Source organism: Melanerpes formicivorus, unplaced genomic scaffold, assembly GCF_026170545.1.
Source record: "Melanerpes formicivorus ecotype bairdi unplaced genomic scaffold, bMelFor1.0.p_v2 SCAF_24, whole genome shotgun sequence".
NCBI classification, from domain to species: domain Eukaryota; kingdom Metazoa; phylum Chordata; class Aves; order Piciformes; family Picidae; genus Melanerpes; species Melanerpes formicivorus.
The window spans coordinates 3,133,588-3,151,975 of record NW_027142376.1 but is presented as its reverse complement, the minus strand read 5'-3'; the positions used below and the strand labels follow the sequence as shown (position 1 = coordinate 3,151,975).

The 18,388-nt window shown below is 43.8% G+C and overlaps 1 protein-coding gene across 8 annotated transcripts in view; it reads left to right on the top strand.

Moving 5' to 3' along the window:
- TNS3 (tensin 3) overlaps positions 1 to 18,388 on the top strand; it is a 247,229-nt gene that overhangs the window by 56,925 nt on the left and 171,916 nt on the right. For 6 of the 8 annotated variants that reach the window (XM_068152599.1, XM_068152601.1, XM_068152597.1 and 3 more), the window contains exon 2: positions 17,255 to 17,366. The exons of 1 other annotated variant lie outside the window; for it this stretch is intronic. In XM_068152599.1, the coding sequence (XP_068008700.1) occupies positions 17,255 to 17,366 (112 nt within the window). Of the gene's footprint in view, positions 1 to 3,453; positions 3,527 to 17,254; positions 17,367 to 18,388 lie in introns of all 8 variants that reach the window. One more of the 8 variants, XM_068152604.1, reaches the window with a different exon arrangement.

Here is an 18,388-nt window from a genome sequence, read left to right as displayed (position 1 = left end):
AGCATGTCGAGTGACTGAAAGAAAACGAATTCTGTAATGGCTGGAAAAATGAGGAATTTGAGAACTGTGATAGATATCACAACTAACTATGTGAGTATCTTTGGAGGTCCTTGGAGGAAGGTCACATATTGTTCCTGGAAGTACTTGCCTCTAGATTTAGGTGGGTCAGTCAACAGTGAAGAGGAAGTCCTAGCGTAGGTCATGATGTAAGCAAGCCCTGCTGTGGTTTATAAGCTACACAAGCTCATGCTGGTGGTAATGCTTGAACATTGTGGCTGCTCTTAATAATGCCATTGCTGGATAACTGTAAATGTAAGCATAGATTCCAGATAGTCTGATTCTGCTAGAAATTTACACTTAGGTGACCTTGTAGGATCTCCTTTCTTGCCTGGCATTGGGGTCTCTGGAACAGTGTGTTGCACAAATTAGGTCTTAATCTGATCTTGAGGGAGCCTTGTGTTTGGGGAGTGCTTCACATAACCCAAGAAGTCTTGAAGCAGTCCCCTCCTTTTCGCCTCTCCTGTGGCCATGGAGAGGCAGTTAAATACAACCATCCTCCAGAGAGGCAGAGTAATAGATCTTAAATTGTCTGGAGAACATCATTATGACATTTCATTTAGGCATCTTGTCTGTACATGCAGCACATGCAAGCAGTAAGAACAAAAAGGGCATCTGTATGTTGTACAGGTATTACACATTGTGTCAATGTGCATGTTTTGCATGGAAAAGATCAGTTTTTTTTTTTTGTGCTTGAGTGTATAGAGTATGGTAATTCAGGTTGCTAAAATCTCAGGATTTGGCTTACCTTTAAAGGATTTTATTATTTGTTCTAAGCTAAAAAGTACTGAACTCCTCCCTTTAGTTGCTTGCAAAATGATCTTTCTTTGTCTACAAAGATTTGCACTGGTATTGATGTCTTGCTACCTGTTCTGTCTGGAGTAAATTTTGATTTCCACACTTGGGGTTGCTATCATGCATAAACCCCCATATGCTGGTGGCTGTATGGGGGACTGCATGAGTCTTGCAGGTACGGGGTGAGCTGTGGCCTGTTAGCTTGATCAGGGTGATGAAAGAGTATCTGAAAAGAGAGTCAAAAGGTGGAAAAGTAAATACAGATAGAGGATAGTGACAGCTTCAGCCATTGTAGTAAAAAAAGCTGAGAAATTAACTTAACCTGAATTGAAAACTGATTTGATTACTTGTTTGGCATTCCTCTTTGTATCCCCTGCCTCTGTTAATAGAGAGCTAGACTGGAAGAACTTCAGTCCTAGCAGATTGGTAGAACAGTTGGGGTTGGAAGGGACCTCAAAGATTATCTAGCTCTAAACCCCACTGCCATGGGCAGGGATATCTCCTGCTTGACCAAATAGCTCAAGGCCCCATCCAACCTGTGTTTGATTGAACACTTCTAGGCTTGAACACCCTCATGGGGGAGGAATTTCCTCCTAATGTCTAATCCAAATCCAGCTACTTTCAGTTTAAAGCCATCACCCCTCTATGCCATTGTAAAAAGTCCTCCTACAACTCTTCTGTAGTCCCCTTCAGGTACTAGAAGGCTGCTGTACGGTCTTCCTAAAGCATTCTCCAGGCTGAACAGCCCAAACTCCTGCAGCCTGCCCTAGCAGGTGAGGTGCTCCAGCCTTCTGATAATCTTCTTGGCCTCCTCTGGACCGGCTCTAACAATTCCATGTTCTTCCTGTGTTTGGGGCTCCAGAGCTGGGCAGAATTTTTAAAGCTATCAAACACTACTGCAATTAAATGTTGCTTCGATCCTTGAGCAGTAATACTGTGAATCTTTTTTGGATGCTTCAGGCAACATTTTTACTGTTTACTTAAGAAGAGAGATAGGTGTACTTAGAGCACACCCGTGTGGCCATGTAGGGGTTAAATGCTATTTAAAAGTTGTTTGAATGGGAGGCAAAAGGTTTCTAATTGTAGTGAAGTATTTTTGGAATTTGCCCTGTCATTTAGTAATATTTTACTAATTAAAGCAACCCTTTGTTTAAACCAGGCTGACAACAGTTTGTCTGGAGAGCTAGGTGCTGGACAAACTGAGGTATGTTTATTTCTCAGCAATTCAACCTATTTTATATGCTGATGTTTCTGAAGCTTTGCTTTTAACTTGGAAGAAGGTATTCATATCTGTGAATTCCTTGTGGTTTCTCTGCTGCTGAGTGTTGCAGCCTATAAACAGTTTTATTGCCTTAAAGCCTTGTGTGTAATGATAATTAACTAATAGAACAAGCATACAGGCACTAGGCTTTTTATGGCTGGAGGCTTCAAGTTTGTTTGAATGGCAAAATTAAGGGATTATAAATTTTTCCTGAAAGAATGCTAGCAAGAGGCAATTCTTCTCTCTCTTGTTACCTTTGTCTTGTGTACACCCTCGGGAGAGCAGTGTGTGTTCTGGCTGTAGTTTGGTTGGTAAAGTTTTAAGTTTGTGGAGAATGGGTTCTGGCCTGGACATGGTGTGTTTGCTGTGAAGGAGAGGGAAAGGGCTACATTGGTAGTGTCAGTCTGAAAAACAAAGACTGGAAGTTCTACAGGTTTTTCTGTCTTGAGCTGCACAATCTGAAGAAAGTCGCATAATACAAGGGAGGGTCTCCTCCCCCTCTACTCAGCCCTAATTAGACCACATCCAGTATACTGTGTACAGTTCTAGGCTCCCCGGTTCAAGAGGGACAGGGAACTGCTTGAGTGAGTTCAAGAGAGAGCTATGAGGTTGGTTAAGGGCATCTCTTTTACAAGGAAAGACTGAGAGACCTGAGGCTGATGAGTCTGGAGAAGAGAAGGCTGAGAGGGGACCACATAAGTGTTTACAAGTATCTGAATGGTGGCTGTCAGGAAGATGGAGCCAGTCTCTCTTCAGTGATACCCAGCAATAGGGCAAGGGGTGATGGATGTAAACTCACTCACAGGAAATTCCATCTCAACCAGAGAAAAAACTTACTGTGAGGATGATGGAGCCCTGGAGCAGGCTGCCCAGAGATGCTGTGCAGTCTCTTTCTCTAGAAATCTTCAAACCCACCTGGACATGTTCCTGTGTGACCTGTCCTACTTAGCAGGTGGGGTTGGACTCAATTTCTTGAGGTCCCTTCCAACCCCTAGCATTTTGTGACTCCGTAATGTGAAAAAGCGAACATGCAGTTGGGTGTTGAAGATTTGTATGCTGGCAGGCTGTATTTGCCTAGTGCTCTTTTATTGCCAATCACTCTCGGTCTCTTGGTTCTGTCAGATGACTTGCTGCTTACAAGGAAGTCTGCTTTGCCAGCTCAAACATCCTGAAAAAATCAAACTGCTGAGTGTCCTGGCAGTTTGAGTGAAATCTGAGTGATGAGTACCTGCTGAGTAATACTTCTGGCTAGACTGACACTTGATAGCTTCCTTTTGAAATTAATACATATTCAAAGACACGCTTCAATTCTTGCAAAACCAGTACTTATGTTTTCACAGCATTTATAAAAATACCAGCCTACGGAACTGCGTTGTCAACAGATCTCCAAACAAACATGGCTGGGCAGTGAAGGTAATTCAGAAGTTTTATTGGATTCCATTAGCAATATTGACACACTATGGGATGCGCTCAATAATAATGAGGAACGTACCGGAACAATTCACAGAATCATAGAATCAACAAGGTTGGAAAAGACCTCAAAAATCATCAAGTCCAACCTGTCACCCACCGCCTCATGACTACTAAACCATGGCACCAAGTGCCACGTCCAATTCCCTCTTGAACACCTTCAGGGACGGTGACTCCACCACCTCCCTGGGCAGCACATTCCAATGGCTAACAACTCTCTCTGTGAAGAACTTTCTCCTCACCTCGAGCCTAAATTTCCCTTGGTGCAGCTTGAGATGGTGTCCTGTTGTTCTGGTGCTGATTGCCTGGGAGAAAAGACCAACCGCCTCCTGGATACAGCCTCCCTTCAGGTAGTTGTAGAAGGCAGTAAGGTCTCCTTTGAGCCTTCTCTTCTCCAGGCTAAACAATCCCAGCTCCCTCAGCCTCTCCTCATAGGGCTTGTGCTCACGGCCTCTCCCCAGCCTTGTTTCTGTTCTCTGGACGCGTTCAAGAGTCTCAATGTCCTTCTTAAATTGAGGGGCCCAGAACTGGACACAGTAAATTGGATGTCAGAACCAGGATGAGCCTTTGAAATTAGTGTTTTCCTTGTGTTTGGTTGTACGTTTCCATGAAAGTGCTTCAAGTTTTGGAAGCTGTGCCATGGGACTGTTACATTTATAAATGCTGTGATCTAGAAATTTGCTTTATTACCTGTTGTAAGACGTGTTTGCTGCTTTTCTGTGGGATAGAGAAAGCAGTAACTGTTGTGACAGTCAATTTTAACTCGTCTGAAATGCAAGAAAATAAATCTAAAAGACAAGACAGGAAAAATTCTGAATGCTTTAAAAGAAACTGTCATTGCTCTGAAGTGATGGGGAGAGAACAGAGTACTTTTCTACTGTGTTACTATGAAAACAATCTTGGTGCAATAGAGGAGAGAATGGAAATAGAAGATCCCTGGTGCAGGGATACAGAGAGTGGAGAGTATTTGATGAGAAGAGTAAGAATTTGTGAATTTTCCTGGTCATTAGAAGGAAGAAATTCTTCCCTCAATTCAAGTGGATTCGTCAGACCTTGAAAAAGCATCATGAAAGTAAATTCAACATATACTTTAGTGATTTTTTTGCTACTTGCTGTGTTAAGAGATCTGGATTTTAGTGCCAGGGGAGTGCCTGGGATTGTTATTTGGAGATGCAAAGTGAAGAATTGTTCTGAGCTACCAGGAAGGATCAGAGCAGTGTAAGGAACAGTTGTGTTTTATGTAATTGTTTTTCTCAAGATAATAGTTTAACTGTTTGTCCTTGGGTGACTGAGCAAGTTAATCAGCTACAGACCAGCAATGTATAATAACTTTATAAGTGTGTGTTGCATTTGATTTCTCTTTCCACAGGACCTTTAGAGCTTGTAGCCATTTTACATTATCCTGGTTCATTCACAAGGCACAGGAGAGGAACTGAAGTTCCAAGCCTCAGGCTAGTAGGAAAGAAAAAAAAGGTTATGTTTTCCTGACTGGGCAGGAGCACAAAAGGCTCCCAGTTAGTAGCAGTCTGCACTAGTCAGTGACCAGTATTGATGGCATTTGTCAAGATGGCTGTTTTCTCACATTCTTCTCAGAGGTTGGAGTTTAAATGGGAATAGCTTCTTGGAAAGGTGGAGACCAGTGGGACAGGCAGGGAAGGCTGTTTTTCTCTCTCCAGGCTGCAACTGAAGTGACTTTGAAAATGGTTCAAGTAATGAGGTGGAGGTAAGTGTTGCTTAATTTGTTAGGTATAAAAATCTGTGGTTCAGCAGAAGCAGGTATAATTATGGTCATTAGCTTGCTGTAGAAGTGTTCTTTTACTGTAGCATGGTATGCTTTGCTGCTGGATTTCTCTTCTCAGAGCTCCGCGCTAAACATCAGGTAGTGTGTGGACTGAACATACCAATGTACACACTTATTGGGAGTTCCTTTCTCAAAGGCAAAACTGGAATCTGACATGGCAAGTGCTCTCTCTTTTCTGTATGGCCCAGAGTGACTGCATCTTTTGTTAAGCATGTCTGGCAGAGCCTGGACAACCTGTTTTCCATAGTGCTGTTCCAGGTACCAGAGTGGGAAGGATGGTTAGAGTCGGAAGCAGTGCGATGATCAGAAGAGGAGCCTTATTCTGCTCTTTGCTGCAGTGAAGAATGGATCTCCTCAGCGTGTTTGAAATAGTCCTGCATCATTAAACTGTTGGTGTAGCATGAGTGGTGTGTTTCACCTGGAAGTGTTGATGCTGTTGCATCTTGTTTGCTTTAATTTTATTTGTTTTGGGTTTTTTTGTTTGTGTGTGTGGTTCGTGTTCTTCAGTTAAAATGCACACCTACTTAGTACTCGTCTTTGCTTTCTGATTTTTCTGGTTAGGGTTTAGGTAAGTGTGGACTCTGTACAGTATCATTTGTGGTTGGCAGCAATAAGGGAAATTGAGACTTTGAGATTTCCTATGCTGTTATCACACGATAAACACTGCGAGATGCGTGCGGAGTGGTCAACACAACTGATCTCCTAGTATTAGAGGAAAACAAACAGAAGGTAGGCAAAATCTGTGCTGCCAAGTAGGGTGCTTTTCATCAGCATCTGTTCCCAGAGACTCACCTAACAAAACCACACAGGAAAACCAGGAAAAATACAAAATAAATAGCAAACTGCAAGTAGTCTGCTGTCTGACAAATGCAGAGAAATTATATCCTGGAACAGAATCATGAAGTAAACATTTGAGTTTTGGAGTGGCACTTAGTGGGGTGTTTCCCTCCCAACAACAAAAAAGCCCACAAACAAACAAAAAACCCCAAAACAAACGACCCACAAACATTGTAGAAGTCTTCATAATTTTATTTTGGTTGTGATTCCTGAAAGGAGTTGATTAAAGCTTGATGGGAAAAAAAGTGTAAAGCTGCAAAAGAATAGTGGCAAAAAAGTAAAACTAGATGTTTATGAAAGCCCTACACAGAAGTATGCTATGAAGATTTTCGTATTTCACTTCTTACTGAATACAGAATTGTGTAAAACAGGAATTACGGATCCTCAGGTTTAATGAAGTGCAAAAGACATGTCTACTTCGAGTTGTTCTATAAAAGACAGTGTTTTAGATTACTGATGGGAACAATCTCAACTATGTGAAGTAAGGTAACTACAAAATGAAGCAATAAAGATGTTATTTTAGCCATACAGGAATTCACTAAGTGGTGTTTCCTGTGTGAGTTGCCATCATTAGTGCAGATGGTAATCCGTATGGAATTGCAGGTTTGACTGGAGCTGTTCGCATGATGAAGTAGGAGTCTTTGGAATACCATTGCTTCTGGCCTAGGGGAGTATGTTGAGGTATGTACTTCCAGGTGTGGAGCATAGGTGTTGAGTGAAGATGTTGTGTCTGTGGATGCTGTCCTGCGCTCACTCCCCTGTTAATGTAGATCTTGCTTTTCAAAGCACAATGGCCAGGTAGACTCCATGCAATCACTAATACCATGTCGGTAGGTCCCAAGAGCCACACTGGTAGCCTGGATTGAAATAAAGCACTTGTGTATAATAAAGGTTGTATACGGGGAGAGGAGGAAACTGAACTGGGATTGCCATTTTTCTGTCCTGCTGACTCAACTTTAATGAGATTTTCCTGCAGACTTGGAAAGCATGTTGTTTGCTGCTGCTTGAAGATGTAGCAGTGATATTGCAAGAAGCAGATTCTAGCTCATGACTAATCCTTCTCTGGTACATGCACTTTCAATGTGGTTGCTTCCTTAGCTGCAAATGCGCATCTGCATGAAATGTGCAGCTATCACCCTGTTCACCTCCCTGCATTTCTTGCCCACCTGCTGACTTTCTCTGGAGGATGAGGGTGGGAAAGATAAATCTGACATGTAGCAGTGCAGACAACAGAGTACCTGCCTAAATGTAGTGCCAAATGGAGTGTGTGTTAGTGCAGCACACCTGCCTCAAGCAGGATTGTGAGGGTACGAGAGAAAGTTCAAGCTGAGTAGCAAAATCGGCCTGTATAGAGGCTTCTGTCTCTCAGTGATCTGGTCAGTGTTCTGGCACACAGCGGCTGCAGTCTGTCCTTCCTCTAGCCAAGGTCTGACCTTTTGCTTCAGGTTTCCCTTTCTCTGTTTGTTTTGCAGGTTTTGGTAACTTTCCTTGATTTCTTCAGTGTGTTTTTGTTCAGTATCTGGTTCTTCTTTATCACACCAGAAACTGTTCACTAGGAGCCATAGCCCTTGGTAGCTTTTTTGGCTTGTAACTGACTGCATCGTGTCATAGGAGGGTCAGGTGTACACTGCTGCAGCTCTTTGTGCACAGGTTCATGAGTGACTACGAAGAGAGAGGGAGGAACTGTGCACAGAAGCATGTACTCTGCTTGATGCCTTTGTGTACCTGCAAAAATTTGTAGTGGGAAGAGATTTGAGTACAGATTCTGGATGAAGAGAATTCAAAGAGAAATAAAGGTTAGTTGTCAGCATTTCAAGAGTAGAGACTTGATGTCTCAGAATTGTTACTTTTGTGATGCTCTTCAGCATTTCTTTTCCTTGTGAACTGAGGATAAACAAAGTATATTCAGAAATAGCCTTTTTCTTCCTGTTATTTAAAGATGGCAATTCTAGTCTTCAGATGTCTAACTCTGAATCTGTGGGAGTTCCAGCCTTCATGTAATAAAAGCTGTGCTGTAGCCTTAGAGATGTTAAGGCCAGTTCATTTAACAAAAAAAAGAAAAAAGCTATTGACAGACAGGGAGCTTTCATGATGCAGACAGGCCTTTGCTGCTTTCAGGCCTTTCCTTTGTACAGTATTTTCCCACACAGAACAAAGTGTCACTTTGCCAATGAGATGAGGATGAAAGACAAATTTGCCAGTGTCTGGAGTAATGATTCTCTTAATGGACTTTCCATCTGTCTCCTAATTTCTTTTCCACCAACAGAGATCCATATGCAATGGAGAAATTATGATGTTGAAACAGAAATGCAAAGAAGTGATGAAATGGAAAAATGAGAGAGGTGTAGCTGTTTTACATTACAAGTAAGCAGTGGCCAAAGGCCCTTGTTTTGTTCCTGCTGGGAGGAGTGCTCCCCGCAGGCAACTGCTTCCTGGGAATCAGTGAATGGAGAAGTAAGGATTCTCTCTGCTTGTATCCTACATTGAAACACTTGAACGTGTCCAGAGAAGGGCAACAAGGCTGGTGAGAGGCCTTGAGCACAAGCCCTATGAGGAGAGGCTGAGGGAGCTGGGATTGTTTAGCCTGGAGAAGAGGAGGCTCAGGGGTGACCTCATTGCCCTCTACAACTACCTGAAGGGTGGTTGTAGCCAGGAGGGGGTTGGCCTCTTCTCCCAGGCAACCAGCACCAGAACAAGAGGACACAGTCTCAAGCTGTGCCAGGGGAGGTTTAGACTCAGGTGAGGAGGAAGTTCTTCACCAAGCGAGTCATTCATCATTGGAACGGGTTGCCCAGGGAGGTGGTTGAGTCATCGACCCTGGAGGCGTTCAAGAGGAGATTGGACGTGGCACTTGGTGCCATGGTCTAGTCATGGGGTCTGTGTTGATAGGTTGGACTCGATGATCCTCGAGGTCCTTTCCAACCTAAGGGATATTGTGATACTGGAAGGAGTGCTGCTAATGGGCATGCATTCAGACCCACTTGGGTGCTGGTTTTCCTCAGCAGGTGTCACCTGCCTCTAAGCAGACTTAGACCTATTGTTTTCTAGACTGAAATTTCCACCAGACAAAATGGAAGGACTTGAAACTGTCTAGGAAAATGACAAGTGTGAAAAAGTTCCTCTGGATGTTGTTTCAAGTTGGAGGTGGCCACCTCTTCCAAACATTTTACTCTCTTGTAGTACCTCTGCATCCTGTAGAAACCATCTTTCAAAGAAAGCTGGTATTGGTTTGTTTCAAGAATTTCAAACTGTACCAGAACCCTGTAGCAGTATGGATTTGTGCTTCTGCTTCTCTATCCCATTTTGTGCTTCCTTTTTAGTTCTGTTTTGAAAAGGGTATGGCTTGGAAAACATAGTACCAAGGTGGAGTTTTTTCCTAAAACCTGACCCCTGATTTCTTATATATGAGAAATCAAAAGTGCTTCTGCAGCTTAAAATTACAGCACAAAATGTTTTAAATGAGGGGAAGAAAAAAGTACTGCTTATGGCATTTTCTGTCCTTCCTTGGCTACAGGCTGGGGTAACAATGGCTGGAGAGTGGCCAGGCAGAAAGGGACCTGGGGGTACTGGTTGACAGTAGGCTGAACACAAGCCAGCAGTGTGCCCAGGTGACCCAGAGGGCCAATGGCATCCTGGCCTGTACACAGGCAGAAAAAAACAAAACAAAACAAAAAACCCCAAAAGGGCATCCTGGTCTGTATCCGGAACAGTATGGCCAGCAGGAGCAGGGAGGTCATTCTGCCCCTGTACACTGCACTGGTTGGGTCACACCTTCAGTACTGTGTCCAGTTCTGGGCCCCTCAGTTTAGGAAAGATGTTGACTTGCTGGAACGTGTCCAGAGAAGGGCAACAGAGTGGGGGAGGTGTTTGGAACACAAGCCCTATGAAGAGAGGCTGAGGGAGCTGGGGTTGCTTAGCCTGAAGAAGAGGAGACTCAGGGGTGACCTTATTGCTCTCTACAACTACCTGAAGGGAGGTTGTAGCCAGGTGGGGGCTGGTCTCTTCTCCCAGGCAACCAGCACCAGAACAAGTGGACACAGTCTCAAGCTGTGCCAGGGGAGGTTTAGGCTGGACATTAGGAAGAAATTCTTCATAGAAAAAGTGACTGGCCATTGGAATGTGCTGCCCAGGGAGGTGGTGGAGTCACCATCACTGGAGGTGTTTAGGAAGAGACTGGATGGGGTGCTTGATGCCATGGTTTAGTTGATTAGATAGTGTTGGATGATAGGTTGGACTCAATGATCTCAAAGGTCTTTTCCAACCTGATTCATTCTATTCTATTGTCAATCTCGTACAGCAAAGCAACTTCATACTACCAGTTCATAGAGTTGTTCGTTTTTATATTATTTTTTTCCCCTCTCAGCATGAACTTAACTTAATGAGTTATTTTTTTCCTCACCCACATCTCTGTGTGCCCTCACTTGAGTTACAGGTCAGGAGCTGACTCCCACTGGGAAGGGCATTGCCAGCTCAGGCTGCATGATCTGAAGTCAAATCTCTCATCTCTGGCAGCGATGCTTGTGTGTCTTTTTGTGAAATGCCTTGAATGAACAGGGAGTAAATGTAGTGTTTAACAAATACTTGTTTCTCTTTGCAATCCCTCTGATGTTATTTGTAATAATAAATGGTAACAGTAGTAGTATAACAAGCTGTTTGTGTGCACTTTATTGTATGTGTAATATGAATGTGTTTGTGTATATATATACATGCTATGTTTATCATTGTAGAAATAGTCTCTGAATGGAAATGAAACAGCCAGAGATGCCTTATGTCAGTTGGGGTGGCATAAAAAGTTATTTATTTGTTTTCCCATTGTCTTGTATTCTGTGCAAGGTTTAAGTTGGATGTTAGAGGAAACCTTTTCACTGAAAGGGTTCTCAAAGACTGGAACAGGATTCCCAGGGAGGTCGTTGAATCCCCATCCTTGAAGGTGTTGAAAGGAGGCAGAGATGTGTTGAGGGACATGGTTTAGCTCCAGCCTGAGTAGAGTTAGAGAATGTTTGGACTCAGTGATCTTAAAGGTCTTTTCTAACTGATGTTGATTTCATAGTTCTTGTCATGTAGCTTAGGCTCTGCAGTATGTATATCTTCACTGGGGGTAGTTGCGTATGTACTTGGACTGGATGTATCACCCATGTTTATGTCACTAGGCTAAAACCCTGTGCTACTTCTGAAGCAACAGTATGTTTTTCCAAGACATTGTTCTCCTATGGGTGCTGTAGAGAATTTGCTGGTTTTAGATATTCGTCTCATCCTTGTGTGAGACTTTTGACACAGTCAATTTTAAGAGTTACCAAAAAGTTGTCTTTCTGAAAGACAATTTTAGGCAGCATTGTAGAATCATAGAATGGTAGAGGTTGGAAGAGACCTCTAGAGAATGTGTCCAACCCTCCTGCCAAGGCAGGCTCATCTAGGGCAGGTCACGCAGGAGTGCATCGAGATGAGTCTTGAATGTCTCCAGAGAAGGAGACTCCACAACCTCTCTGGGCACCCTGTTTCAGGGCTCCAGCACTGCAAGAACAAAGAAGTTTCTGCACATGCTGAGATGGGACTTCCTGTGTTCCAGTTTGTATCTGTTGTCCGTTGTGCTATCACAGGACACCACTGAATAGAGACTGGCACTTTCATCTTGAAACCTACCCCTTCAGATATTTATAAACAACAAGAAGATCCCTTCTCAGTCTTTTCTTCTTTAGACTAAACAGCCCTAGGGGTCTCATACTTATCTCCTCAGTCCCCTTATCATCTCTGTAGCCTCTGTAGGACACGTTCCAGTAGTTCCCTGTCCGTCTTAAACTGGGGAGCCTAGAACTGGACACAATACTCCACATGTGATCTTGCCAGGGTCCATCCTGACCACACTCTTAAGCCACTTCAGGAGACCTTTGTGGTCACAAGGGGTAGATGAGTAATGTCCTATGACTTGGCCTGCATGCATGCTAGGCACTGTTAAATATTTGTCTGGAAATGAAACCTTCAGCAGTGACACACTGATCTGGGATTAAGAATGTTCAGAAATGCTGTTTGCTCTGGGGAAGGAGGAAAACAGCTCTGAGCTATTCAGTGTTATGAATAACACCAACTGTTGTACGCTGGACAGTCCTGGCTCCCACATTTGCTGCATGTATGGTAGTTGCAGGGAACTTGGTGGGAGCTCTGACTAACTATGCAGAAATCCCATGACTTCTGCTGTGTCGACTTTGTGTAATACATGGGAGAAGAGGAAGTAGAGAGGTGACAGAAATAAAGATGAGTAACCTTAACAGAAAGGGCTGAAAGGGGATGAGTGTCTGGCATTCCCCTTAGCTAGCTGTGCTGGGTTTTCCATAGCTGTGTGATCTATATTTGGAGCAATTTTGCAGAAATATATTTCGGTAAGAAATACAGATTTCTGCAAAACTAATATATCTGTTTAATAGATGAAATCTCTATCTATTTCTTAGATATTTATGCAGCACTTGGGGTTTTTTTTTTTTGGCTGGAGCTCAGCATTTTCATGAAGAAGGCTTTTAGACATCTCTTAGCTGAGTTCCTTTTGGACATCTCCTGTGGGCATTACCCCAACTCTTAAAAGGTTATGAAATAACCACTCTGCTAATAACACTGACTCCCCTCCTTCCAGATATTGAAAATAATAGTCAGCAGCATTATTTCAGCTAGTGGATTTAAAGCTACCTTGGAGAACAGAAAAATGCAGAGAGAGATTCCAGGAAATGTCAGCATTTGGAGAGTGGATAGGGAAAAGGGATCCTATTTGCATGAGCATGGACAGGAACTGAACAAAGAGATCTTTGCTTTATGTCATTTTGCTGCTGTGCTAAGAGGGGTTTACTGGCCAGGAGCAGAGTCTGACATGGGGAAAGCTGATGGTGCTTTAGGGTCAAGGTGAGGAAAAAGTTCTTCCCAGAAAGAGATATTGGCCATTGGAATGTGCTGCCTAGGGAGGTGGTGGAGTCACCATCACTGGAGGTCTTCAAAAAAGGATTGGATGTGGCACTTGGGGCCATGATTAGTTAGTCATGAGGTGTTGGGTGACAGGTTGGACTTGATGGTCTCTGAGGTCTTTTCCAACCTGGCTGATTCTATGATTCTATGTGTGTTTATAATTGTCTCTTAGCTGGAATATCTGACATGGGTTGTCACAGGCTTTGGAGGTGGAGAACGAGCAGGCTAACAGTTTTTGCCTTGACTCCACTTAGGGTGGAGTGACCAATTTAATTTGTAAAGTCCTACTGCTTTTTGATGAGACTTGCATTTCCTCGTATGTAGAGATTAATCATTGTGTGACTTTGGAGGGAACTGATTCTGTAGAAGTAACAAGCTAAGGTGGTGTTATTGCTTTTTGTGGGCTTACTTCTTTTTTTTTCTTTCTTAAATGAATATGTAATATGTGAGTACAGTTACAGTTTTCTTGAAGATTATTTAAGCAGATTTAATTATACAGTATTTGCTTGATTCCTTGATAAAAGGTCTCAGCCCTGTGCCTATTTTAAAGAATGAACCATTCTCACAACTGCAATTTGTGTTGAAAACATGGAACTGAAATAAACACTTCTTGTTTCTGTTCTTCATTGAATAATTAGCTGTTATGATAGGGTACAATATTTAGGAGTAACATTTGGAATGCCTCCTTCATAGGTTTAATGAAATGTGCATTAAGAGGAGTGTGATCAGCAGGTCCAGGGAGGTTCTTCTTCCCCTCTACTCTGCCCTAGTGAGGCCACATCTGGAGTACTGGGGCTAGTTTTGGGCTCCCCAGTTGAACAGAGAGAGGAAACTGCTGCAGAGTCCAACGCAGACTGCAGAGATGCTGAGAGATCTGCAGCTTCTTTGTGAGGAAATGCTAAGAGACCCGTGACTTTTAGCTTGGAGAAGAACAGCCTGAGATGGAATCCTCTCATTGCTCAATAAGAGCTAAAGGGTGGTGCCCAGTGACAGGATGAGGAGCAGTGGGCACAAACTGGAACCCAGAATGTTCTGCCTGAACAGGGAGAGAAAATTCTTTGCTCTGAAGGTGGCAGAGCCCTGGAGCAGGCTGCCCAGAGAGGTTGTGGAGTTCCCTTTGGAGAGATTTCAAACCCACCTGAACATTGTGATCCTGGGCAGCCTGCTGTGGAAGACTGTGCTTTAGCAGGGTCATTTGGACTAGATGATCTCCAGATGTTCCTTCCAACCCCCCTCATTCTGTGATTCTGTGAACCACTGTTAAATTTCTGCCAAAAAGGAACTGTTGTATCAATGTTACCAAAAGCTAAATGGTATCTTGAGTGATATCCTGAGTGCTTTAATCTGCATGGACTGAATTGAAATCTGGGGAATGTTGTTGGGCTTTTTTTTTGTGTAAACTTTTCTCAAAAACTTGTCACAAACATACTTTGATGGAGTTGCTGTGATTTTTTTTTTATTTCTTTTTAATCTGGGGGATGATCAACATGTTGCTACATGACGCAAATGTTCAGTGGTGAGGACTATTAGAAAGTCGTCACAGCTGAGGATGCTCTTGTACATCTTGATATGATCTGCTGTGTTATATTGATGCAAGTCTGGGATGAACTTTCAGGTTGCCTAGATTTCTGTGTGCCTCAGAGAGCAGAGCATGACCAAAAAATTTCCTTGTGTGGTAAACAAGAGTTTCATAATGGTAGCAGACCCAGCATAGTTACAGCCTCTTCCTGGGGCAGAAACTCAGCCCGCAACTTGTGTTTCTGTTTTCTTCCAGTTTTTGCTCCTAACAATTACATGCTGTTTAGATTTCAAGTCTTGAGCCAAATGAAAGCAGCATTGCTTGCTGCCTGTTTTGTTTTGGTTTTGTTTTCCGACCCTCTTTCCTTGGCATCTTCCTTAGTGGCTATACCAGGTGAAAACAAGGAAATCTTGGTCCACCCATCTCTAGATTTCACAGTAGATAATGCAGAGTTCTTGTTGAAATGGCTGTGAGTGTTGAATGAACTGGTTAATTGAAGTGCTTGGATAGCCCATGATGGAATTTACTTCTGGTCATATAATCATAGAATCTTGTTGGTTGGAAAAAACCTTTAAGATCATCAAGTCCAATCAGTCTCTTTTTCCTAGTGATAAGTGGTTGGACAAAAGGAAATAGCCCCAGAGTTGTGCCCGGGGAGGATTAGGTTGGATGTGAGAAGAAACTTCTTGAGTGGAAAGGTTCTCAAGGATTTGAAGAGCCTTCCCTTTGAGGTGGTTGAATCCCCATGCTTGGAGGTGTTTCAGGGAGGCATAGTTCCAGAAAGCTTTCAAGTGAAAGTGAAGGCTGTTAATACCCTTCCAAAAGCGATGCTGACTCTGTCACAGGCTGTTGTGTTACCTAAATGCTTCATAAGTTGTCGGGGCCGTGTAATATCCATCATGTATACAGTACTGACTTCTGCAGTTCTGTCCCCAATTAGACATGTCATTATTGGGTTATCTTTTAACAGGCTGCTGTGATAGAGCATTACTTACATTATTTTAAGCCAGTTTAAGCTAGACCAGTGAGAGGTTTTTATGTCACTAAGAGCTTAGGTCAAATGGTTATTGGCTTGTACCATAGAGATGATTCTGTATTTGCTCTCGAAACATAAGCTATAGAAGGAATTCTGTAGATACCATATAAAATGGCTTGCAGTTTCTCTGTCCTGATATGGAAGAAGTTCCTCACATACTGTCGCCTCCTACACTTGAGTGTGCAAGGCTCACATTAGGAAGCAAGAGCAAGGAATAGAGAGAGCTTTGATATACTGCTATTATACTACTGATAAGCTACTGGGACCTGTCTTGTTCAACATCTTTGTGGGTGACATGGACAGTGGCATTGAGTGCACCCTCAGCAAGTTTGCTGATGACACCAAGCTGTGTGGTGCAGCAGACACGCTGGAGGGAAGGGAGGCCATCCAGAGGGACCTTGACAGGCTGGAGAGGTGGGCACAAGCCAACCTCATGAAGTTCAATAAGAGCAAGTGCAGGGTCCTGCATCTGGGTCGAGGCAATCCCAGGCACAAATCCAGGCTGGGCAGTGACTGGCTGGGAAGCAGCCCTGAGGAGAGAGACTTGGGGGTGCTGGTGGACAAGAAGTTCAACATGAGCTCCCAATGTGCATTTGCAGCCCGCAAAGCCAATCAGATGCTGGGCTGCATCAGGAGAAGTGTGGCTAGCAGGTCGAGGGAGGTGATCCTCCCCCTCTACTCAGCCCTGGTGAGACCCCACCTGGAGTACTGTGTCCAGTTCTGGAGTCCCTATTACAAGAGGGATGTGGAGGTGCTGGAGCGTGTCCAGAGAAGGGCCATGAGGATGATCAGAGGGCTGGAGCACCTCTCCTATGAGGACAGACTGAAGGAGTTGGGGCTGTACAGTCTGGAGAAGAGAAGGTTCCGAGGTGACCTAATTGTGGCCTTCCAGTATCTGAAGGGGGCCTACAGGAAGGCTGGGGAAGGACTTCTCAGGATCTCAGGAAGTGATAGGACTAAGGGGAATGGAATGAAGCTGGAGGTGGGGAGATTCAGGCTAGATGTGAGGAGGAGGTTCTTCACCATGAGAATGGTGAAACCCTGGAATGTGTTGTCCAGAGAGGTGGTCGAGACCCCGTCCCTGGAAGTGTTTAAGCCCAGGCTGGATGAGGCTCTGTCCAGCCTGATCTAGTGTGGGGTGTCCCTGCCCATGGCAGGGGGGTTGGAACTAGATGATCCTTGTGGTCCCTTCCAACCCTGAATGATACTATGCTACTGTTCTGTTTAGAATCATAGAATCATACAGTGGTTTGGGTTGGAAGGGACCTTAAAGATCATCTAGTTCCAACCCCTTGCCATGGGCAAGGACACCTTCCACTAGTCCAGGCCACTCAAGGCCCTGTCCAACCTGGCCTTGAACAGCTCTAGGAATGGAAGGATCTGCATCCAGATGGGTCAGATCTCCTACTGTGTTAAAGGGAAAAGACTCCACCTTGTAAATGTCAGGCAGGCAGAACATTTAAAATTACATTTAAAATGAAAGTATGACTGAAAAGCTGAGGTGAAGTCTGATGTTATTCCTCTTGCTTCTAGCCTCAAGAAACAGCTTCAAGGTCTCACACCTTCAAAACGAAGTCTTTTAAGAAATACAAAGTTTGTGGAATCTGCAAGCAAGTAATTGATAGCCCAGGTATTTCCTGCAGAGGTGAGTATTGGATGATGTGCTGCTTGCTTTCTTGCAGTGTAAAGGAAACTAATTTTGTACTAAAGTTGAAGTATCTAGGATCCATGTTTCTGGAATTCCCCCTGGACTAGCTATAAATGTTTCCTCAGTTTATTTCCTTCGTTTCTACAACAACATTCCCTGATTTTGTCAGGGAGCAGGGTACTGCATAATTGGACTTGTATAATATGCTTTTACTACTGTGCTCTTTGGGCAGGTTCCAGCACAAGGCAGTGCCTGTGGTGGCTCTGAGGAGCATGTGAGAGATGTGTGTGTGTGTGTGCCCAGTGGGTGCTACATACCTCTGGAATTCAGTCTTCAAATGAGGAAGTGTGTGATCTTCAGTCACTGAGGCATGAGCGTTTTTCCCTGCATTGAGTTGTAAAAACTCACAAGAGCAGCCATCTATCTATTTTATTTTTCTAGTTGTGTTGTGTTCAGTCTAATCCTTAGTCCTGCAGTTCAGTCACCGAAATGATGAAGAGGTCATCCTCCTGGATCTGTGGACTGCAGTGATTCAGCTGCTGCTGGCTTTGCTGCCTGCTCCTTACTGCCTTTTCCCTCAGTCTTCTCCCTTGCTGTGCAGCATTGAGGATACTGCCGCTTTTCCTTGGGATACCTGTGGCAAAATTAAATCTTGGGAAATCTCAACAGGCTCCTTCTTCAAGTTGTCTGGGGCTTCTGCATTGCACCACGCTGGGGTCTGGATCCTTGGTACTGGTTTAGCCTGGTTGATGTTAACTTCTGGTTATTCCATGTTAATAAGCCAGTCTTTTGACTTGCCATATGTGTGGTTTTCCTCCATCTAAGAGAATGTTGTTATTTCCTCATCTGAAGCATAGCCACTGGTTTCACTTAGAGGTGTCTGTATTACTTCCCAGCTACAGATGGATCTCTTTCTCCACCTCCTCTCCCATATTCCTCAGATGCCTTAAGGGCCCCTCTGAGGGTTTGGGAGAGAAGTGAGAGGTTGGCTGTAGAAGGAAGGTGGACACTTCCTGAGC